The sequence below is a fragment of the Pangasianodon hypophthalmus genome, chromosome 14, assembly GCF_027358585.1.
Source record: "Pangasianodon hypophthalmus isolate fPanHyp1 chromosome 14, fPanHyp1.pri, whole genome shotgun sequence".
Lineage (NCBI taxonomy): Eukaryota > Metazoa > Chordata > Actinopteri > Siluriformes > Pangasiidae > Pangasianodon > Pangasianodon hypophthalmus.
Genome location: NC_069723.1, coordinates 9,827,705 through 9,843,152, shown reverse-complemented (window position 1 = coordinate 9,843,152; position 15,448 = coordinate 9,827,705). Strand labels below are relative to the sequence as shown.

General features: G+C 36.9%; 1 protein-coding gene across 9 annotated transcripts; it reads right to left on the bottom strand.

Moving 5' to 3' along the window:
• Nucleotides 1-3,093: 3,093 nt before the first annotated feature.
• Nucleotides 3,094-15,095, bottom strand: usf1 (upstream transcription factor 1). Of its 9 annotated transcripts, none has more exons than XM_053239676.1 (12): nt 14,339-15,084; nt 12,515-12,568; nt 8,547-8,619; nt 8,394-8,443; nt 6,654-6,799; nt 6,361-6,474; nt 6,121-6,271; nt 4,562-4,649; nt 4,366-4,424; nt 4,161-4,255; nt 3,935-4,063; nt 3,094-3,661 (listed from the first exon to the last, which is right to left on the bottom strand). In XM_053239676.1, exons 3-12 carry the CDS (start codon nt 8,585-8,587, stop codon nt 3,572-3,574), a joined length of 963 nt encoding a protein of 320 aa, XP_053095651.1. In that variant the 5' UTR covers nt 8,588-8,619; nt 12,515-12,568; nt 14,339-15,084; the 3' UTR covers nt 3,094-3,571. The 9 variants fall into 9 exon arrangements, with proteins under 9 accessions (XP_053095651.1, XP_053095653.1, XP_053095654.1 ...); XM_053239678.1 differs by having other exon boundaries at nt 14,503-15,084; XM_053239679.1 differs by having other exon boundaries at nt 8,568-8,619; nt 14,339-14,698.
• Nucleotides 15,096-15,448: the final 353 nt, after the last annotated feature.

The following is a 15,448-nucleotide window of genomic DNA, read 5'->3' as shown; positions in this document are numbered from 1 at the left end:
TGAAAACAGATACAAATATTTTTAGCACTAAACAGATACAAATATAATGCCATTGTGTTACACCCCTAATATGTAGTATGTAGACTAATCCACAAGCAATTTCTGTTTTATTTGCACTGTTTTGCAAGGAATATTGCATATCCAACTAAAGTTTTTATTTTAAAATTTGTTATTATGATATCCTTTTGGCACACCTTTCTTTCAGTGTAATATATTGATAAGTGGTTAGTGTTATGCAACGTGATGCCTTTCTTGAAGGGTAACATCCTCACATCCAAGTTATTTGACTGGAAGTATAAGAAGACACATGTAGCTAACATGCAATTACTTAAACAGGTTTAATGCTTTTACATTTCTTATAACATTTCATAATTTCATTCACCTACTATATTCTATATGGGTTTGACAAGTCAAGTCAAGTCCAGTAGGCTTTATTTTCATTCGTCTCATCACATACAGATGTAACATTAGGAACGAACTATGGTTTCACAGAATCACAGAGCTACAATTCACAGAGCTACAATTGCATGAGAGATCAGACAAAAAGATAAGCCATTTCTCTACCAGACAGTACAGGTTTCTGTTACACACCTGCAGAAACAGTTAAGGATCGGTGTGCACATACCAGCCTTTTTCAGTCTTCTTAGGAAGTAGCGGTGCTGTTGTGCCTTCTTTACTAAGAATGAGGTGTTGAGGGACAGGTGTGCATTCCCAAGAACTTGAAATTGCTCACAGTTTCTACTGCTGTACCACCAATGTGTAGAGGGTTGTGAGATACTCAGGTCCTTCTGAAATCAACAATTATCTCTATAGTTTTTCTGACATTTAGAGAGACATTGTTGTCCTTGCACCAGACCTCAAGCTGTCTCACTTCCTCTCTGTAGGCTGTCTCATTATTGTTGGTGAAGAGCCCCACAACAATTGTGACATCAGCAAACTTGACGTGGTTGCTGTGATATTTGGTGACACAGTCGTGGGTGAGCAGTGTGTACAGCAGAGGACTCAGTACACAGCCCTGGGAGTTTCTAGTGTTCAGGGTGATGGAGCATGTTGATCTGTGGTGGATCCTGAATGTCTGAGCCCTTTTGGTCAGGAAGTCCAGAATCCAATTGCACATCAAAGAGCTACGTCAGTATATGTGGAGCTTGTGGTCCAGTGACTTGGATATGATGCTGCTGAATGCTGAGCTGAAGTTGATAAACAGTATTCTAAAATAAGTGTATTTGAATTCCATGTGGGATAAAATCAGCCTGATGGCCAAAGATATAGCAACCGTGGTGGAGCAGTTTGATCATGATCCAGTATAGCTAGTATGGAGGCCTGAATGCGGGCCATGAACAGCCACTTGAAGCACATCATAATAACTGGAGTGAGTGCAATAGGGTGGTATGCATTAAAGGGAAATTCCAGCATAAAACTAGAATTTAATAATATTATTTGTCATGGTATGTAGTATTCTGCACAGGACTGTATCGCTTACCATCTGCATTTTAGCAGAATTCATGATATGTCGTTTTCACTTCTACTCAACAAAACCCAGCATGCAATATGCCAGTACGTAATTCAATCTCTGAGAATCCCTACAGTGATTGACCAAACCAGACATTTATGTAAGACACGTGACTCTGACGTGATTCTGCAGAAATGCCTTGTTGAAAAAATGTCAGCTAGTCTCTTTCCTATCTTCAACTGTCCAATGCTGGTAAGCCTGTGCCCACTGCAGCTTCAGATTCTTGTTCTTGTGATCTTCTGTTGTTGTTGCCCATCCACCTCTCTCAAAAACAAGGTGATTCTGCCCACAGAACTGCTGCTCACTGGATCTTTTCACTTTGTTTTTCACACCATTGTGTGTAAACTCTAGATACTGTTGTGTGGGAAAATCCCAGGAGATCCAGAACCAACAACCATGCCACGATCAACGGTCCACGGTCGCTGTATCTGCATGATTTTATGCACTGCTGTCCCATAATTGGCTGATAGGATAATTGCATGAATGAACAGGCTTACAGGTGATCCTATTAAAGTGGCTGGTGAGTGTAGATTCACTACAGACATATCAAAATTTTGTATTTATGGTGGAAATGGTGGAAATACCATCATAAAATGTACATGTGCCGGTATGTTTACTTAAATTCTTGTTGAGAGAATCTTAAAAAAGTGTTTTGTACCGATGGGGTAGGTTCAAAATGTATTCATTTCAATACCTGTAGCCAGCCGTAGTATTACATTAATGTGGAAAACATACTGTTAGAGAATATGCAGTGCTAAACAAATGAAACATTAATCGCATATAAGCCTAACATTTAAAATTGACTGTAGCAACTGAGAGAATACATCTTGCATGGTCTTCTTCATTGCTTTAAGTGGAACAAGTCTGCAACAAAGGTGTCATTCAATTAAAAGTCAATGAAGGAGGCCTATGGGGCAAGCGCTACATGGTATCAGATCTTTGAGCTCTAACTGGCACACTAAAAAAAGTGTCATTTTACTTTCCATGCAACAGAGGTCGATATTGAAGGAAGCAAATACCATGCATTCACAACTCTGCTTTATAATCATACTTTTTTTTTTTTAAAGTAAAAACACTATTTTAGTGCCATGTTCAAACTAATTTTACATACATTTGGTGATTGAGCTGCTTTTACAGTTAGGAGATGCACAGGTATCTAAAGTAAATCCTTGACATGGAAATAGGCAATTAGTAATAAATTTTTATACATTCTTTTTAAAATTTATGACCTATGCTAAATAAAATTTATTGCACATAAAAATTCTATTGCAGACAATACTAACGGAATGCAATGTATTGCAACGCAAGATTTCTATTGATTTAAGTCAACCGAGTCAGACAGTATTGCATGAGCTTAGTATTACCAATGTTTCTAAGAAAAAAATACACTCAGCTTTACCATCAAAAAGCTTGTCAATATGCAAAGATCAATAGCGTGTTTATACGAATTTGATTTTAAATATTGTAGCACACATTTGCTATAATTGCCCAGATTAATAAAACCTGACATATGAGTGCATTAGACTTTTGGGTCAAAGAGGAAAAGCACTTTAAACTCAATCACAGACTGCCAGATACAAACATTTATGTTCCAAAGTATTTATTTCAAATACATATGTATAGTGAGCTGTATCTTGCACATAACCAGAAAAAATACCATTGTTCTGTTGTCTTAGTAATTGCAGTGAAAAAGTATGAAACATGCAAGATTAAATTTTGTCATCAGTATTGTTTCAGAGTGATGTACAAGAAAGGTTTTCATGCTTCCACTCAACTTTTACCAGTACATAAAAGAAATGCATCATTATATCAAGTAAAAAATGTGTTGTACAAAACAAATATATACATGATAAAGTAAGACCCATTAAAAGTAAATGTACGTAACTGACTGAGAAATCCTGCATTAAGCATTGTCCATGATTGCTGCTGTGACCTCAAAACCAGTTTTATGCCTGGAAACTTATTTTAGCGTCTCGATTTGCATTATTTGATTTTAGCATTCATAATGAACCTTCCACAATGGGTCACAAGCAGGATTTAAACAACAGCTCCCATCACTCTTCATTGCGGCTCTGCACTTGCTGCTGCTACAATACCATGCTGCCTGAGCTGGCTCCTCAAAATCTGATTTTTTGATTTCCAGTCCTCCACCTGGGGGTGCAAAAAAAAAAAAAAAAAGTTTCATTTTTATTTACAAAATTGAACTTGGATTTCTGCCTAACACAGGGCTATTTTACAGTATAACTCATACCACACTAATTTTACTTTTGTGAACACTGGTTTTTTTTTTTTTTTTTTTTTTACGGTTTTCAATAATTTGTCACATGGTTATTGATTGGTCAGAGATAATAACAGCTGTCTTTGTTCTACATTAATGAACCGTAATCTGAAAGAAATGAAGAAATATAAAAGAAATGGGTTTACTTCTTGCCGTAAAAGCTGGTTATCCATCCTCAACCTCTCCAGTGTGTTGAGCTCCTCTGCTAATCGATTATTACTTTGTCGCAGCTCCTGAATGTAATCACAGGCCTTTGAGAGGATCCCTCCTTTACTCTGTAGCAAACAACAAGAGAGAAAATGAATAAATCAAGAGAGAAAAGAGAAAATTGCCTGTGACCTGTAGTGAACTACCAGATAAACTGAAACCAACCTGTCCTGTCTTGGTGGCGTCCAACGTGCAGTCTGGAATGGTCTTGGAAAGCTGAACAATCCAGTTGTTAATCTTATCTCTGCGCCTTCGTTCAACTATAAATGCAAACAAAAGTATTGCTCTGCTGTGAAGAGATTCCTTTTGTCTGATTCTTCAATACAGCAAATAGGCAATAGACTGCTTTAAAACTGAGGTCACTGCTCACCTTCGTTGTGTTGTGCTCGCCGTTTCTCATCTCTAGACGTCCTTGGTGCCTCTGACTTACTGTCAGTATAAAATATACCACAATAAAATATACCTTCTCAAAACTCTAGGCATTTCACACAAATCTAATAATTCATACTAAATATAAACAGTTATTACAGTCTATTATAACATTTTAAATGAGAGGATTAGATTACGTGTTGCAAGTTTGTGTGCGAGGTGCAATAGATCTCTGGGTTGCTCCTGTCAGAACCTCCTGGGGTGACATCATCACATATAACTGACCTTTACCAAAGATGAAGGAAAAGTACAGTTAGATTTGTATATAAGCAATCTCATATACAAAATATACACAAGGAACATGTAACATATAAAACATTACAAGGCCTCTATCATAATTTTATAAGTCACTAATAGTGTGACACTTGCAAGACAGACTGTGTCCAAACTACAAATGACAAGATGGTGCAAAATGTGACATAGTGCGTGCACTAACTATATACAGCAATAGGGATCTATTATTATGCTATTCACTGCAACTATTTTGCAATAGACCCTGTTCACACTTCCAAGTTGAATGAGGATACATATTTTACATACACATATTCTACAAATCATTTACATGATCAGCATTTATATGAAAGTGGAGCAATGGAAGAAGGTGGCCTGGTCTGATGAATCTCGTTTTCTTTTACATCATGTGGACGGATGGGTGCGTGTGCGTCGGTTACCTGGGGAAGAGATTGCACCAGGATGCACTATGGGAAAAGGCAAGCCAGCAGAGGCAGTGTGATGCTCTGGGCAATGTTCTGCTAGGAAACCTTGGGTCCTGGCATTCATGTGGCTGTTACTTTGACACGTACCGCCTACCTAAATATTGTTGCAGACCAAGTACACCCCTTCATGGCTGCGGGATTCCCTAATGGCAGTTGCCTCTTTCAGCAGGATAATGCGCCCTGACACACTGCAAAACAATGTTCAGGAATAGTTTGAGGAACATGACAAAGAGTTCAAGGTGTTGACTTGGCTTCCAAATTCTCCAGATCTCAATCCAGTTGTGCATTTGTGGGATGTGCTGGACAAACAAGTCCGATCCAACTTACAGGACAGGATCTGCTGCTAATGTCTAGGTGCCAGATACCACAGCACACCTCGACAAGTCAGAGCTGTTTTGGTGGCACAAGGGACACCTACACAATATTAGGCAGGTGGTTTTTATATTATGGCTGATCAGTGTACCTGTACATTCCAGCAATGTAAGTCAACATTGGTATTCCCTCTCTAATCGCTGTACTGAATAACTGAAACAAAGCACCAGCCTACAAGACATGCACAATCTAATGACAGTGAAAGCAATCACTGCATCTACCAAATTAAAGTGAGCATGGTAGCGTCACATTTTATTTACTTATTTCTAAACTTAAACCTTTAACTAACACTCTTTTGGAAGGTCCTTTTGGAAAGTGAATATTTTAATGTTTTTGTCATATTTGTAAGAAAAAAAATCTCACGAAATTGAAGTAAAAAATACTGGAAAAAGTGAGAAATTGTTTACGAGTCCCAACATCAAAGTGGTAATGACATTAAAAAGCCTGATCAATACAAATCACAACAGTAACAGTGGTGTTGGTGGTGTGTTTTCCATAATATGACAACTTCTATTCACTAAAACCTGGAAGCATGAAAAGGGTCTATTATGAAAACGTACTATTATGCCATTCCAGCTTAGTGTATGCTAAAGAACTTTTCACATTACCTGTAGGTGTGCCCTGGCTGAGGATTGTGTCAGAGGCCTGCACCCCAGTGACCATAGTGCCTGTTCCAGCATCCGAAATAGTGGCAGGGTAATAAGTGTAATGGGTTTCTGTGCCATCTCCCTCTAAGGCTTCAGACTGAGAGAACACAGCCTATTTACATGGATCAGCAAAGATATTAGTTATATTGACAGAATGATAATCAGTTATGAAGACTGTAACATACATCACCATACACTTGCCTGTGTAACAGGCTGTGTTGTAGCAGGAAACCCAGCAACAACACTGACAGCTGTGGTGCCATCTGTTTGAGCCTCCAACTGTCCATCTGCAACCTGAATTACCCGATATGTCACCTGCAAAAAAAGTGACAATCACTAACGCCTAGTACAACACATCACTTAAGATTCTATTGCTTGTTAGACATGCTAATACAAAACATATCCACTCCAACCACTTGAATTGAGACATGCTCATAGAGCAGTGTAATACTACTTCACAGTTTACAACTTCATCACTTCTACTCCTGTCCTACCTGCCCGATGGGAGGGTACAGTTCCCCTACCTGCCCCCCAGCTCCCTCTGTCTTGAACAGGTATTTTATGGGCTGCTCGGAGGAAAACGTGGCAGCTGACTGAATAGTTGTAATTGCTGATGGATCCTCAGCAGTAGCCACTACTCCTGACGGAACAACAGAAATTCAGCATTTTACTCAGTGGTATACCAAAAAGATTTCTGTTAGTGCTGAGATATGTAAGGAATAAAGCATGATAGAGCCTGCTACTGTGGGAAAATAATCCAGAACAGTTAATTATTTTTCAATAACAGCACATCCCAAAGTGTTGTTTTTTCCTCTTAGACCACAGCAATGTTTTTATTCATATACAGTCATGAGGAAAAGAAAGTACATCTTTCTTCAATTCTATATTTTAATTTATCAGTGCCTAAGTAACACTTGGGTGGTCGTCATCAACTTCTATGTAAACAAACATTCCAAAACCAGGTTGGAAAAAATAAGCACACCCTTCCTACTTCCACAATCATTAAAAGAGTAATTAGCAGCCAGGTGTACTAAAGAAATGTACAAGATTAGTTAATCATCAAGATGTGTGACCACCTAAATTGTTCTTTAGGTCCTGATAGCTAAAAACCTAGAATTGAAGGAGGGTGTACTTTCTTTTTCCTATGACTGTATGACTAGACTTAAATTGTGTGATGCCTCCATCATACAAGTCCCTGTGAATGACTTATTACTATAAAATCAATAATATATTAGGACTGCATCGAAATAAACCTGTGAAATACAGCTGGAACTACTGTCAGAGCTGCTGTTAAACAAATTATTGTATTTTTGTATTTTCTTGCTCCATCAATAAAGCTGCAGCTGGATTGAGTGTTGCGTGCTGCCGTGCAACGTAGAGCCTGACAGCTGGCAGTAAATGTAGTAACAATGTAACAAACTATTAGTTTCAATGTAATGATCTATTGCTAGATTTGACAATTTAAATAGTGAACACAAACAAGAGGAGTAAGACCAACAGTGAAATGCACTAGTGCAGTTATATGGAATATCAGCACTCTTGGAACATCATTCGTCCAATCAAATTAGTGGACCAGAACTAACTGTTGTATAATTGACAATAATGATATAAACATCTATGGGTCTCTGGAAGACTAGTGATTACACCTCGGCGCTCTCACTGCCGCGCTCGGGTTCGATTCCCGGCCAGGGAACCAGCCCCAGTGACAGTGCAATCCCAGTGCCGGTCCCAAGCCTGGATAAAATCGGGGTTGCGTCAGGAAGAGCATCCGGCGTTAAAAACTGTGCCAAATCAAATAGGCAGACCCATGATTGGCCATAGCGACCCCTAACGGGAGCAGCCGAAGAAAATATATACACCTCAATTATATTACCATCATCGAAATTTTTTACCCAGTATTTTGGGTTTCATCAGGTGTCAGTGCTTTATTAACTCCACAGCTAATTGCTGCAATAAGTAACTGTTTGGCCGATAATTTATTTTACGCACCAACACAAAATATATACCAACTGTATGTTTTAAAACTGTTTTTTTTTTTTTTTTAAACAGATTTCCATAATATGACTCCTAACTCGGCATGCTGTTAAAAAAACGTTAGTGAAACTACACATCATGATACATTTTGTGTACCTGTGTGAAAGCCTAAGTATTGTGAGAAGATATTTGTCACATCACCCAGCTCAATTTTTTTTTTTTTAAATAATTAACGTAGGATAATTATAGGTTAATTATACCTTCTTCAATTACAGGAACATTGCAATCAGGGTCCGGACTTTTCTGTTGCCTAAAAAATTAAGTGTTCAGGGGAAAAATATCAGAATCATGTACAAATAATAAAATCAATAACATTTAACTGAGTGTAGAAGGCAAGCATCCAGCTATCGCACAAATATATTGGAAGCAGTGACCCTTTCATTTCCACCGGCATGTGAAACAGCAAGTCCTGCTTAATCCACCCTTCTGTAAAGTAAAAACAGAAAAATCAAACTCAGTCCAGATGCAAAGACGAACATTGACTGTTGCAAAAAAAAATGTTGCATACGTCAAAAAAAAAAAAAAAAAAGGCGTGATCATTTTTTTAAACCAAGCTAATAGCTTGTGAGACGTTTTAGCTAGTTAGCTAGCTAGTGAGACGTTTTTGCACCGTAGGCCGTACTACACAAAAAGCCTACACACTCAGCATTCAGACACTCAGACAGTATTTAAAGTTGCGCATAATTTATGGTTTAAGCACAGAGCCAAACAAGCTACCTATTTAGCCGGGTGAACTAGGCATCCACATAGGTAGCTAACGCTAACTGCGCTGCTAAAACTTGCCATATTTCGCCAACTGGTAACGCAAGTGAAGCGATTTAAGGATTAATTCGATAGGCTTAACACACGGTTTTAGACAACACATATATACAAATCTTTAACTATTTAAAAAACAAGAAAACCCATAATTTCACCACACATCTTACCGCTTAATATCCCTGTATTGTTTACTTGCGCCGGTATGAACCGGGTTGCCAGATCAGTGTGATTTGATTAAAAAATGATCAAACCTCAAACCTGCCCTGCTTTACATTAAACAAATACACTGCATTCTTTAAAAGGTAATAACATACATATGTAACAAAACAATATTAAAACATACATAAAGATATATTATTTCCTACTGAAAAATCCAGCTTAGTCTGACCAGCTAGCAGGTGTGATAGCAGGCCGAGCAGGCAGAGCCTCTTTACCTGCTCATTCCTCATTACTTCACTGAACTAATTAAGAATTGTTTGAGATTTGTTGTTATTTTCTTAACAATAATTTGCCTATGATGTAGAATTATCAGCTGTAATTCAGAAACTCATTTCTTTTGTCCAGGAACCTTATGACAACCAGCTAGTTTAGTAGGTGTATAATAACAGGTCTTTATTTTTTTATTATTATTATTTTATTCATAGGGTTGGCTCAGAGAATGTTCTTATTACATTAGGCCACTGTCCTTAACTGATTTCATACTATAACATATAGGTTCATAAAGGTATAGCATAAAGGTATAGCATATTATAACATATAGGTTATACTCTATAACTATAAAAGTAGTTATCTACATTAACTGTAGTCACTTTGCCTCATTTTACTTATACACTATTTCAGCTGTTCACATAACCACACTGCATAGCATACAGTGTGTATTAACTTGCAATTCTAAAAAAATGTAGGATACTCACGGATCTGGCAACACTGTGTGTGTGTGTGTGTGTGTGTGTGTGTGTGTGTGTGTGTGTGTGTGTGTGTGTGTGTGTGTGTGTGTGTGTGTGTGTGTGTGTGTTATTGCGTCATTATTCATGGACGAAGGTTGCCCTCACAAAAAAAAATAAGGTGAATATAAAATATGGTGTAGGGCGCGATATTTAAATAACAGTTTCAGACTTGCCAACCTTAACACATTTTGCGTAGGAGTTTCGCATTTTAAAATATGCCAGAAGAAGAGTCTTTTTCCCCCTAATTAAAAAAAGGCAGAGTTGTGAATCCGGAATGACTGACACTTGTGCAGGTGGTTTGAGCTCTCATGGGAGGGTAGGGGGTTGCCAGGTGTTTCAAATAAAATATTACAAATCTACAAGCAAAATATTAATAATTAAAATGTAAAAAAAAACATATTACATACATTTATAACTTCATACTTTTTGTTGTTGGTGGTGGGGCATCAATTAATGTTGCACCCCAGGAAAAATGCACTGATCTGCCTTTCAGTAGCTTTCAATCGACACCAGGCCCACACTTTTGCGTTTTGTGGGGCCCGAGAAAGAGGCTGCAGACATCTGGCATTTTAGCCCATTTTGGACATGTGAGAGGGTATGAGCAGGGTATTTGCAGGGTGTGAGAGGGTACGAACAGGGTATTTGCAGGGTATGAGAGGGTACGAACAGGGTATTTGCAGGGTATCAGAGGGTATTAACAGGATATGAGACAAAGTGGAGGCTTACCTTAGAGAAATTGCATTTTATTTCAGCAATGTTTAGAGGAAATATAAATAAAGACGTACAACCCTGAATAAAATATAGGTTATCCATGCCATATAAACAAACAAAACCTACCTTAAAACATATGTATTTGTATTTTATGTTTTTTCCATTCTTTCTGTTGTTAATTTTAGACAGTTCAAGCATTAAGGTTGATGTTAGTCAGGCAAGACAGCAGCTTTCCACAGGTGGATTACATTTAAAACCAGACCGTGGATGGAAGAACCAGAATTTTTCATCTAATATGTAGGCAATTGTACTGTTTCAGCCTTATTAAAGGAAATAAATTGATTAATGTCCTTGTAACATTGTCCTTGCTAAAGATAGGCAATCAGCTTTTAAAGGCTTAAAAGGCTTAAATTACTATACTAGAGAATAGCCAAAGTGTCATGTTTAGACAAACATGGCTTTTCTGTATTCAGAACAAGAGTAGGCCATTTATATGTTTCCTCATTTTGTTATCAAGTATTATTGATTTGTCTTACCATTATTTTTGTTTATTTTAGGCAGGTCAATCAGTGAGGTTGATGGCAGACAGGGCAGCAGTTTTCAGCAGATAGTCTGCATTTAAAGCCCTGTCTATATTATTCATCAATCTTGGTGGAATTCAATATTTTAGCAACTCAAATGTTCAAATATTTCACTGCAGTGTTGCATTGTTCATTCATTTAACTCAAACTCTTTCCCGTGATCAGCGCAGCTTCCATGAAAATCTCCTTTAAAGCTTCTGATACAAAACTAACAGACATGCATTGAAGTCTGTGCTTACAGTGATTTAGACTACCTGATACAAACAGTGAGTGTAGATATAAAGCAGGTGTTACCTAATAAACTGGCAGCTGAATGCATTTGAGTTCGTTGAAATAGTATCCTTTGATCTCTCTGAATGAATATGATGGGCTCTATTTTATAATGTGAAAATAGACTCTTAGTGTAATAATACATTTTAGTATTATTGAGTGCTATATTGACTGCTTATGGTCCATTTGGTCCATTTGGTGGGCGGTTTCAATAGTTCCAGTAGCATCAGAATGACAGGGATGTCATTCTGACACTACTATGGCAATGCTACTACTAACAATGCTATGTACACTACAGCCATGATAAGTGGTTCTGATAGGGACTGTCATATTTACTGTTCTTTCGGTTTGATTTTCAGAGTTCATAGAAGCCTGATTCTCCGGATCAGTGTCAATAAGGACAGGAACTGGTATAAATTTTGGAGGAAATTATTAAATAAAAAAAATCTGCTACTATTATTTAAACATTAATAATGTTACTGTACAAATTAATGCTACTGTACAAAAAGATGGAGTATATTACCTAATTTACACTAGACATTAAAGAATATCTACATAATCATGCCCCGTGGAGTCACATCCCAGACTTCACCTTCCTTTAAATGGATTTTTCAGCATGTCTTCATTACAGTATTCATTTTACCAGGTTGTCGATTCTGTGCCTATTTTTGGATTATGAATTAGAATTTACTGTGCATCTTTAAATAACTCCTTAAATAGAACCTTTCCAGCAATGTGAACTAAAAGGTCTCAGAATGCAGTACACTTTGTTATGATCAAAAGAAATTTCATAAGAGACGAATAGGAAAGTTATTAAAATATATAATTCTGGAAAGGCACACAAAGCTATTTCTAAGGTTCTGGGACTAAGCAAACCGCTGTGAAAGCCATTATCTACAAATGGAGAAAAAAATTTCCAAGAGCCCAGACGAACATCTAAAGGAACTGCAGGCCTCTCTCACCTCAGTGTTCATGATTCTACTGTTAAAAAGAGATTAGTAACGATTGGAGACTTGCAAGGCAAAAACCACTAAGAGGAACAAAAAGCCTCACCTCACATTTGCCAGAAAACACCTTGATGGCCCCCAAGCCTTTTGGGATAATGTTCTGTGGACAGATTAGACAAAAGTGGAACTTTTTTGAAGACATAAATCCCATTACATCTGGCATAAAGCTACCACTGCATTCCACGATAAGAACATTATACCAACAATTAAACATGGTGGTGGTAGTGTGATGGTGTGGGGATGCTTTGTTGCTTCAGGGCCTGGGCAAATTGCCAATTGCTCTCTACCCAAAAATCCTGAATAGAATGTCCAGTTATCAGTCCATGATCTGAAGCATAAGTGCAGTTGGATTACACGGCATGACAACAATGTGAAACACAAGTCCACCTCTGACTGGCTCAAAAGAATCAAAATAAAGGTTTTGGAGTGGTCTAGTCAAAGTCCTCAGTACAACCCCATTGAGACTTTAAACCTGCAGTTCATTCCAGAAAGGCCTCCAGTGTGATTAAATTAAAACAATTCTGTAAATAAGAGTGGACCAAAATTCCTACACAACAATGTGAGTGACTGGTCTCCAAGAGTTTGGTTGTAGTTATTGCTGCTAAAGGTATCACAACCGCTATTAATTTTAAGTATTAATTTTAAGTATTGTTAGATTTTTACTTTTTTCCCATGGGTAATAGGTGTTGCGCAAGCTAATTTTCTCAATAAATGAAATGATCATTTAAAAGCTGTGTTTTGTCTTATCCATATCTTAAAATAAAGAAAATCAAGAAAAAAACTTTTCATGGCACTGTATAATGCTAGGCATGCTAACTGCAATGTGAAAAAAGGGCCATAATCCTGTTTTATCAGTTTCAGTATATTTGGCTGACTGCTTAGATTTTTATTTAATCATCAGCTCATTGATCCCGATAAAAGTCCAACATGTACATCTATGTACTAAGGGAAAACTGTGTAAACTGCCTGCTTCAGCTAGAATGATTAATTCTTGTTAACTTTACCAAGCAAAAATGCAAATAAAATGATGATTAATAAATCAAGGATTGCTACTATTTGGTATAATATATACCTAAAATGGGACATCAATGTTTTTTAAATAATAAAATACATTAGAATACACTATAAATGTTTCTGTGCACCCACACAGACACATTTTTACAAGGCTAATGCTAGTTATGCCTAGTTACACTGGAAGGTTTGGTTTACCTTGCATGTAACTTACTATTATATCAGTCATGTGATGTTCACCACAATAATAGGTTTTCACTCTGTTGCCGATTTTTTCATGTGCTAGAATGTTTATACGTTCTGTATACCTGTATGAATCAATAAATACAGCAGACCTATACTGTATTTGTTTTGTACATTTATTTTTTTCATGACGCATATGTAGAACATCAACGGTTAAACATTACTTTCTCCTCTGGCTTGTCATACTGAAGAGTCACATGTTCTTTTCTGTAAGAGTGTAAACAGAACATTCATATTGATTGCCCCAGGCCAACTGTGTGTTTATTCTATTTTCATTCTGGATGATTATACGTTGGCAGATAGAACCTTATAAAAGCTAGTTTATCTGAGATTTTCAAGTTTTAAGATTCTTAGTTTTTCAAATATTACAGGAAAATCATACAAAAATAACACCACAGTAAAATAGCCTATTTAAATATTAGTTTATGTGCTTAACTCATTTTTATAATTAACACATTGCAATTAGAAATACTTTTGCCATATATCTAAAACGCTAGGCCCCTTATTTAATATTTGCAAGTATGTTCTTTTTGTTTTGACCTCTAACAATGTTTGATAAAATATTTACATAGCAGGTTTTTGCTTAAGTAAATTACCCAAAGATCAAGGCTCTTACCTGCTGTCTGTGGGCGAGATGTTTGTACAAGAGAAACAGGTTACACAATGTGGCCGTATGTTTCTTGTAAGTAAACAGTGTATAGTACACTGACTAATGAAAAAATTCTGAAGATATTTTAAACCAAAATCTGAGTTTCACACTGCTGATATGTTTTCATTCACCTGACAGTTTACATTTCCATTTGGTTTATATGGCACTTATCACACCTCGCACGGCACCACGCTCCCTCCGATCCTCTAGCACTGCTCGACTGGTCCCACCATCTCTCAGGGAACAAGAGAGGCATGCATCGAGACTCTTCTCTGTTCCGGCACCAAGGTGGTGGAATGAACTTCCCCTAGCCGTCTGAACAGCTGAGTCACTGGCAGTCTTCAAATGACTTACCTCTTCTTAAAGTACTTAAGTTAGCACTTACAAAACCAAAAAAATATATATATATTGTCTGAGTGCTTGTCTATTACCTCCTCAACAGAGTTTTGGACTGATGGTATTCCTAGTTTGTGACCTAGTGAGCCAGTTTCAGAATGTATTCTTGATAGACTTCAAAGCACTTTTGTAAATCGCTCTGGATAAGGGCGTCTGCCAAATACCATAAATGTAAATGTAAATGTTATATTAATGCACTTTACAAGGCCATGTATTTAAACTGTTTCATACATGCATATTTTCAGACTTACGTATTAGTTTAGTTTTAGTACTGCTATAATACTGCTATATGTCACACTCAGTGGGAAGACTTGCTAGCCAAGAAAGTCTAAGCTGTGAGTTCTCTACATTTATATAAATTATTTAGGCACTCTTTCATGAGTGAAATTTGTCATATTTTTGTCATGTTGCTTTCTAATAAAATATCTATTTCCTAATGTCTGCTACACAAATATATTTCATTATACTTACTGTATATAGACAGTTATAAATATTTTATTATATTTCAGTAACTGCAGAAATAACAGTTTATAGTATTTTTCTTAATCGCATCATGAACATTCATGACTCACTGCCAACTTTGCTGTTTGTATCTATAGACAAAAGACATTTTACTTATTTTCATAGATATCACGCAGTAAAAGTTACTACATGGCACTGTACTTTGACATATAGCATTTG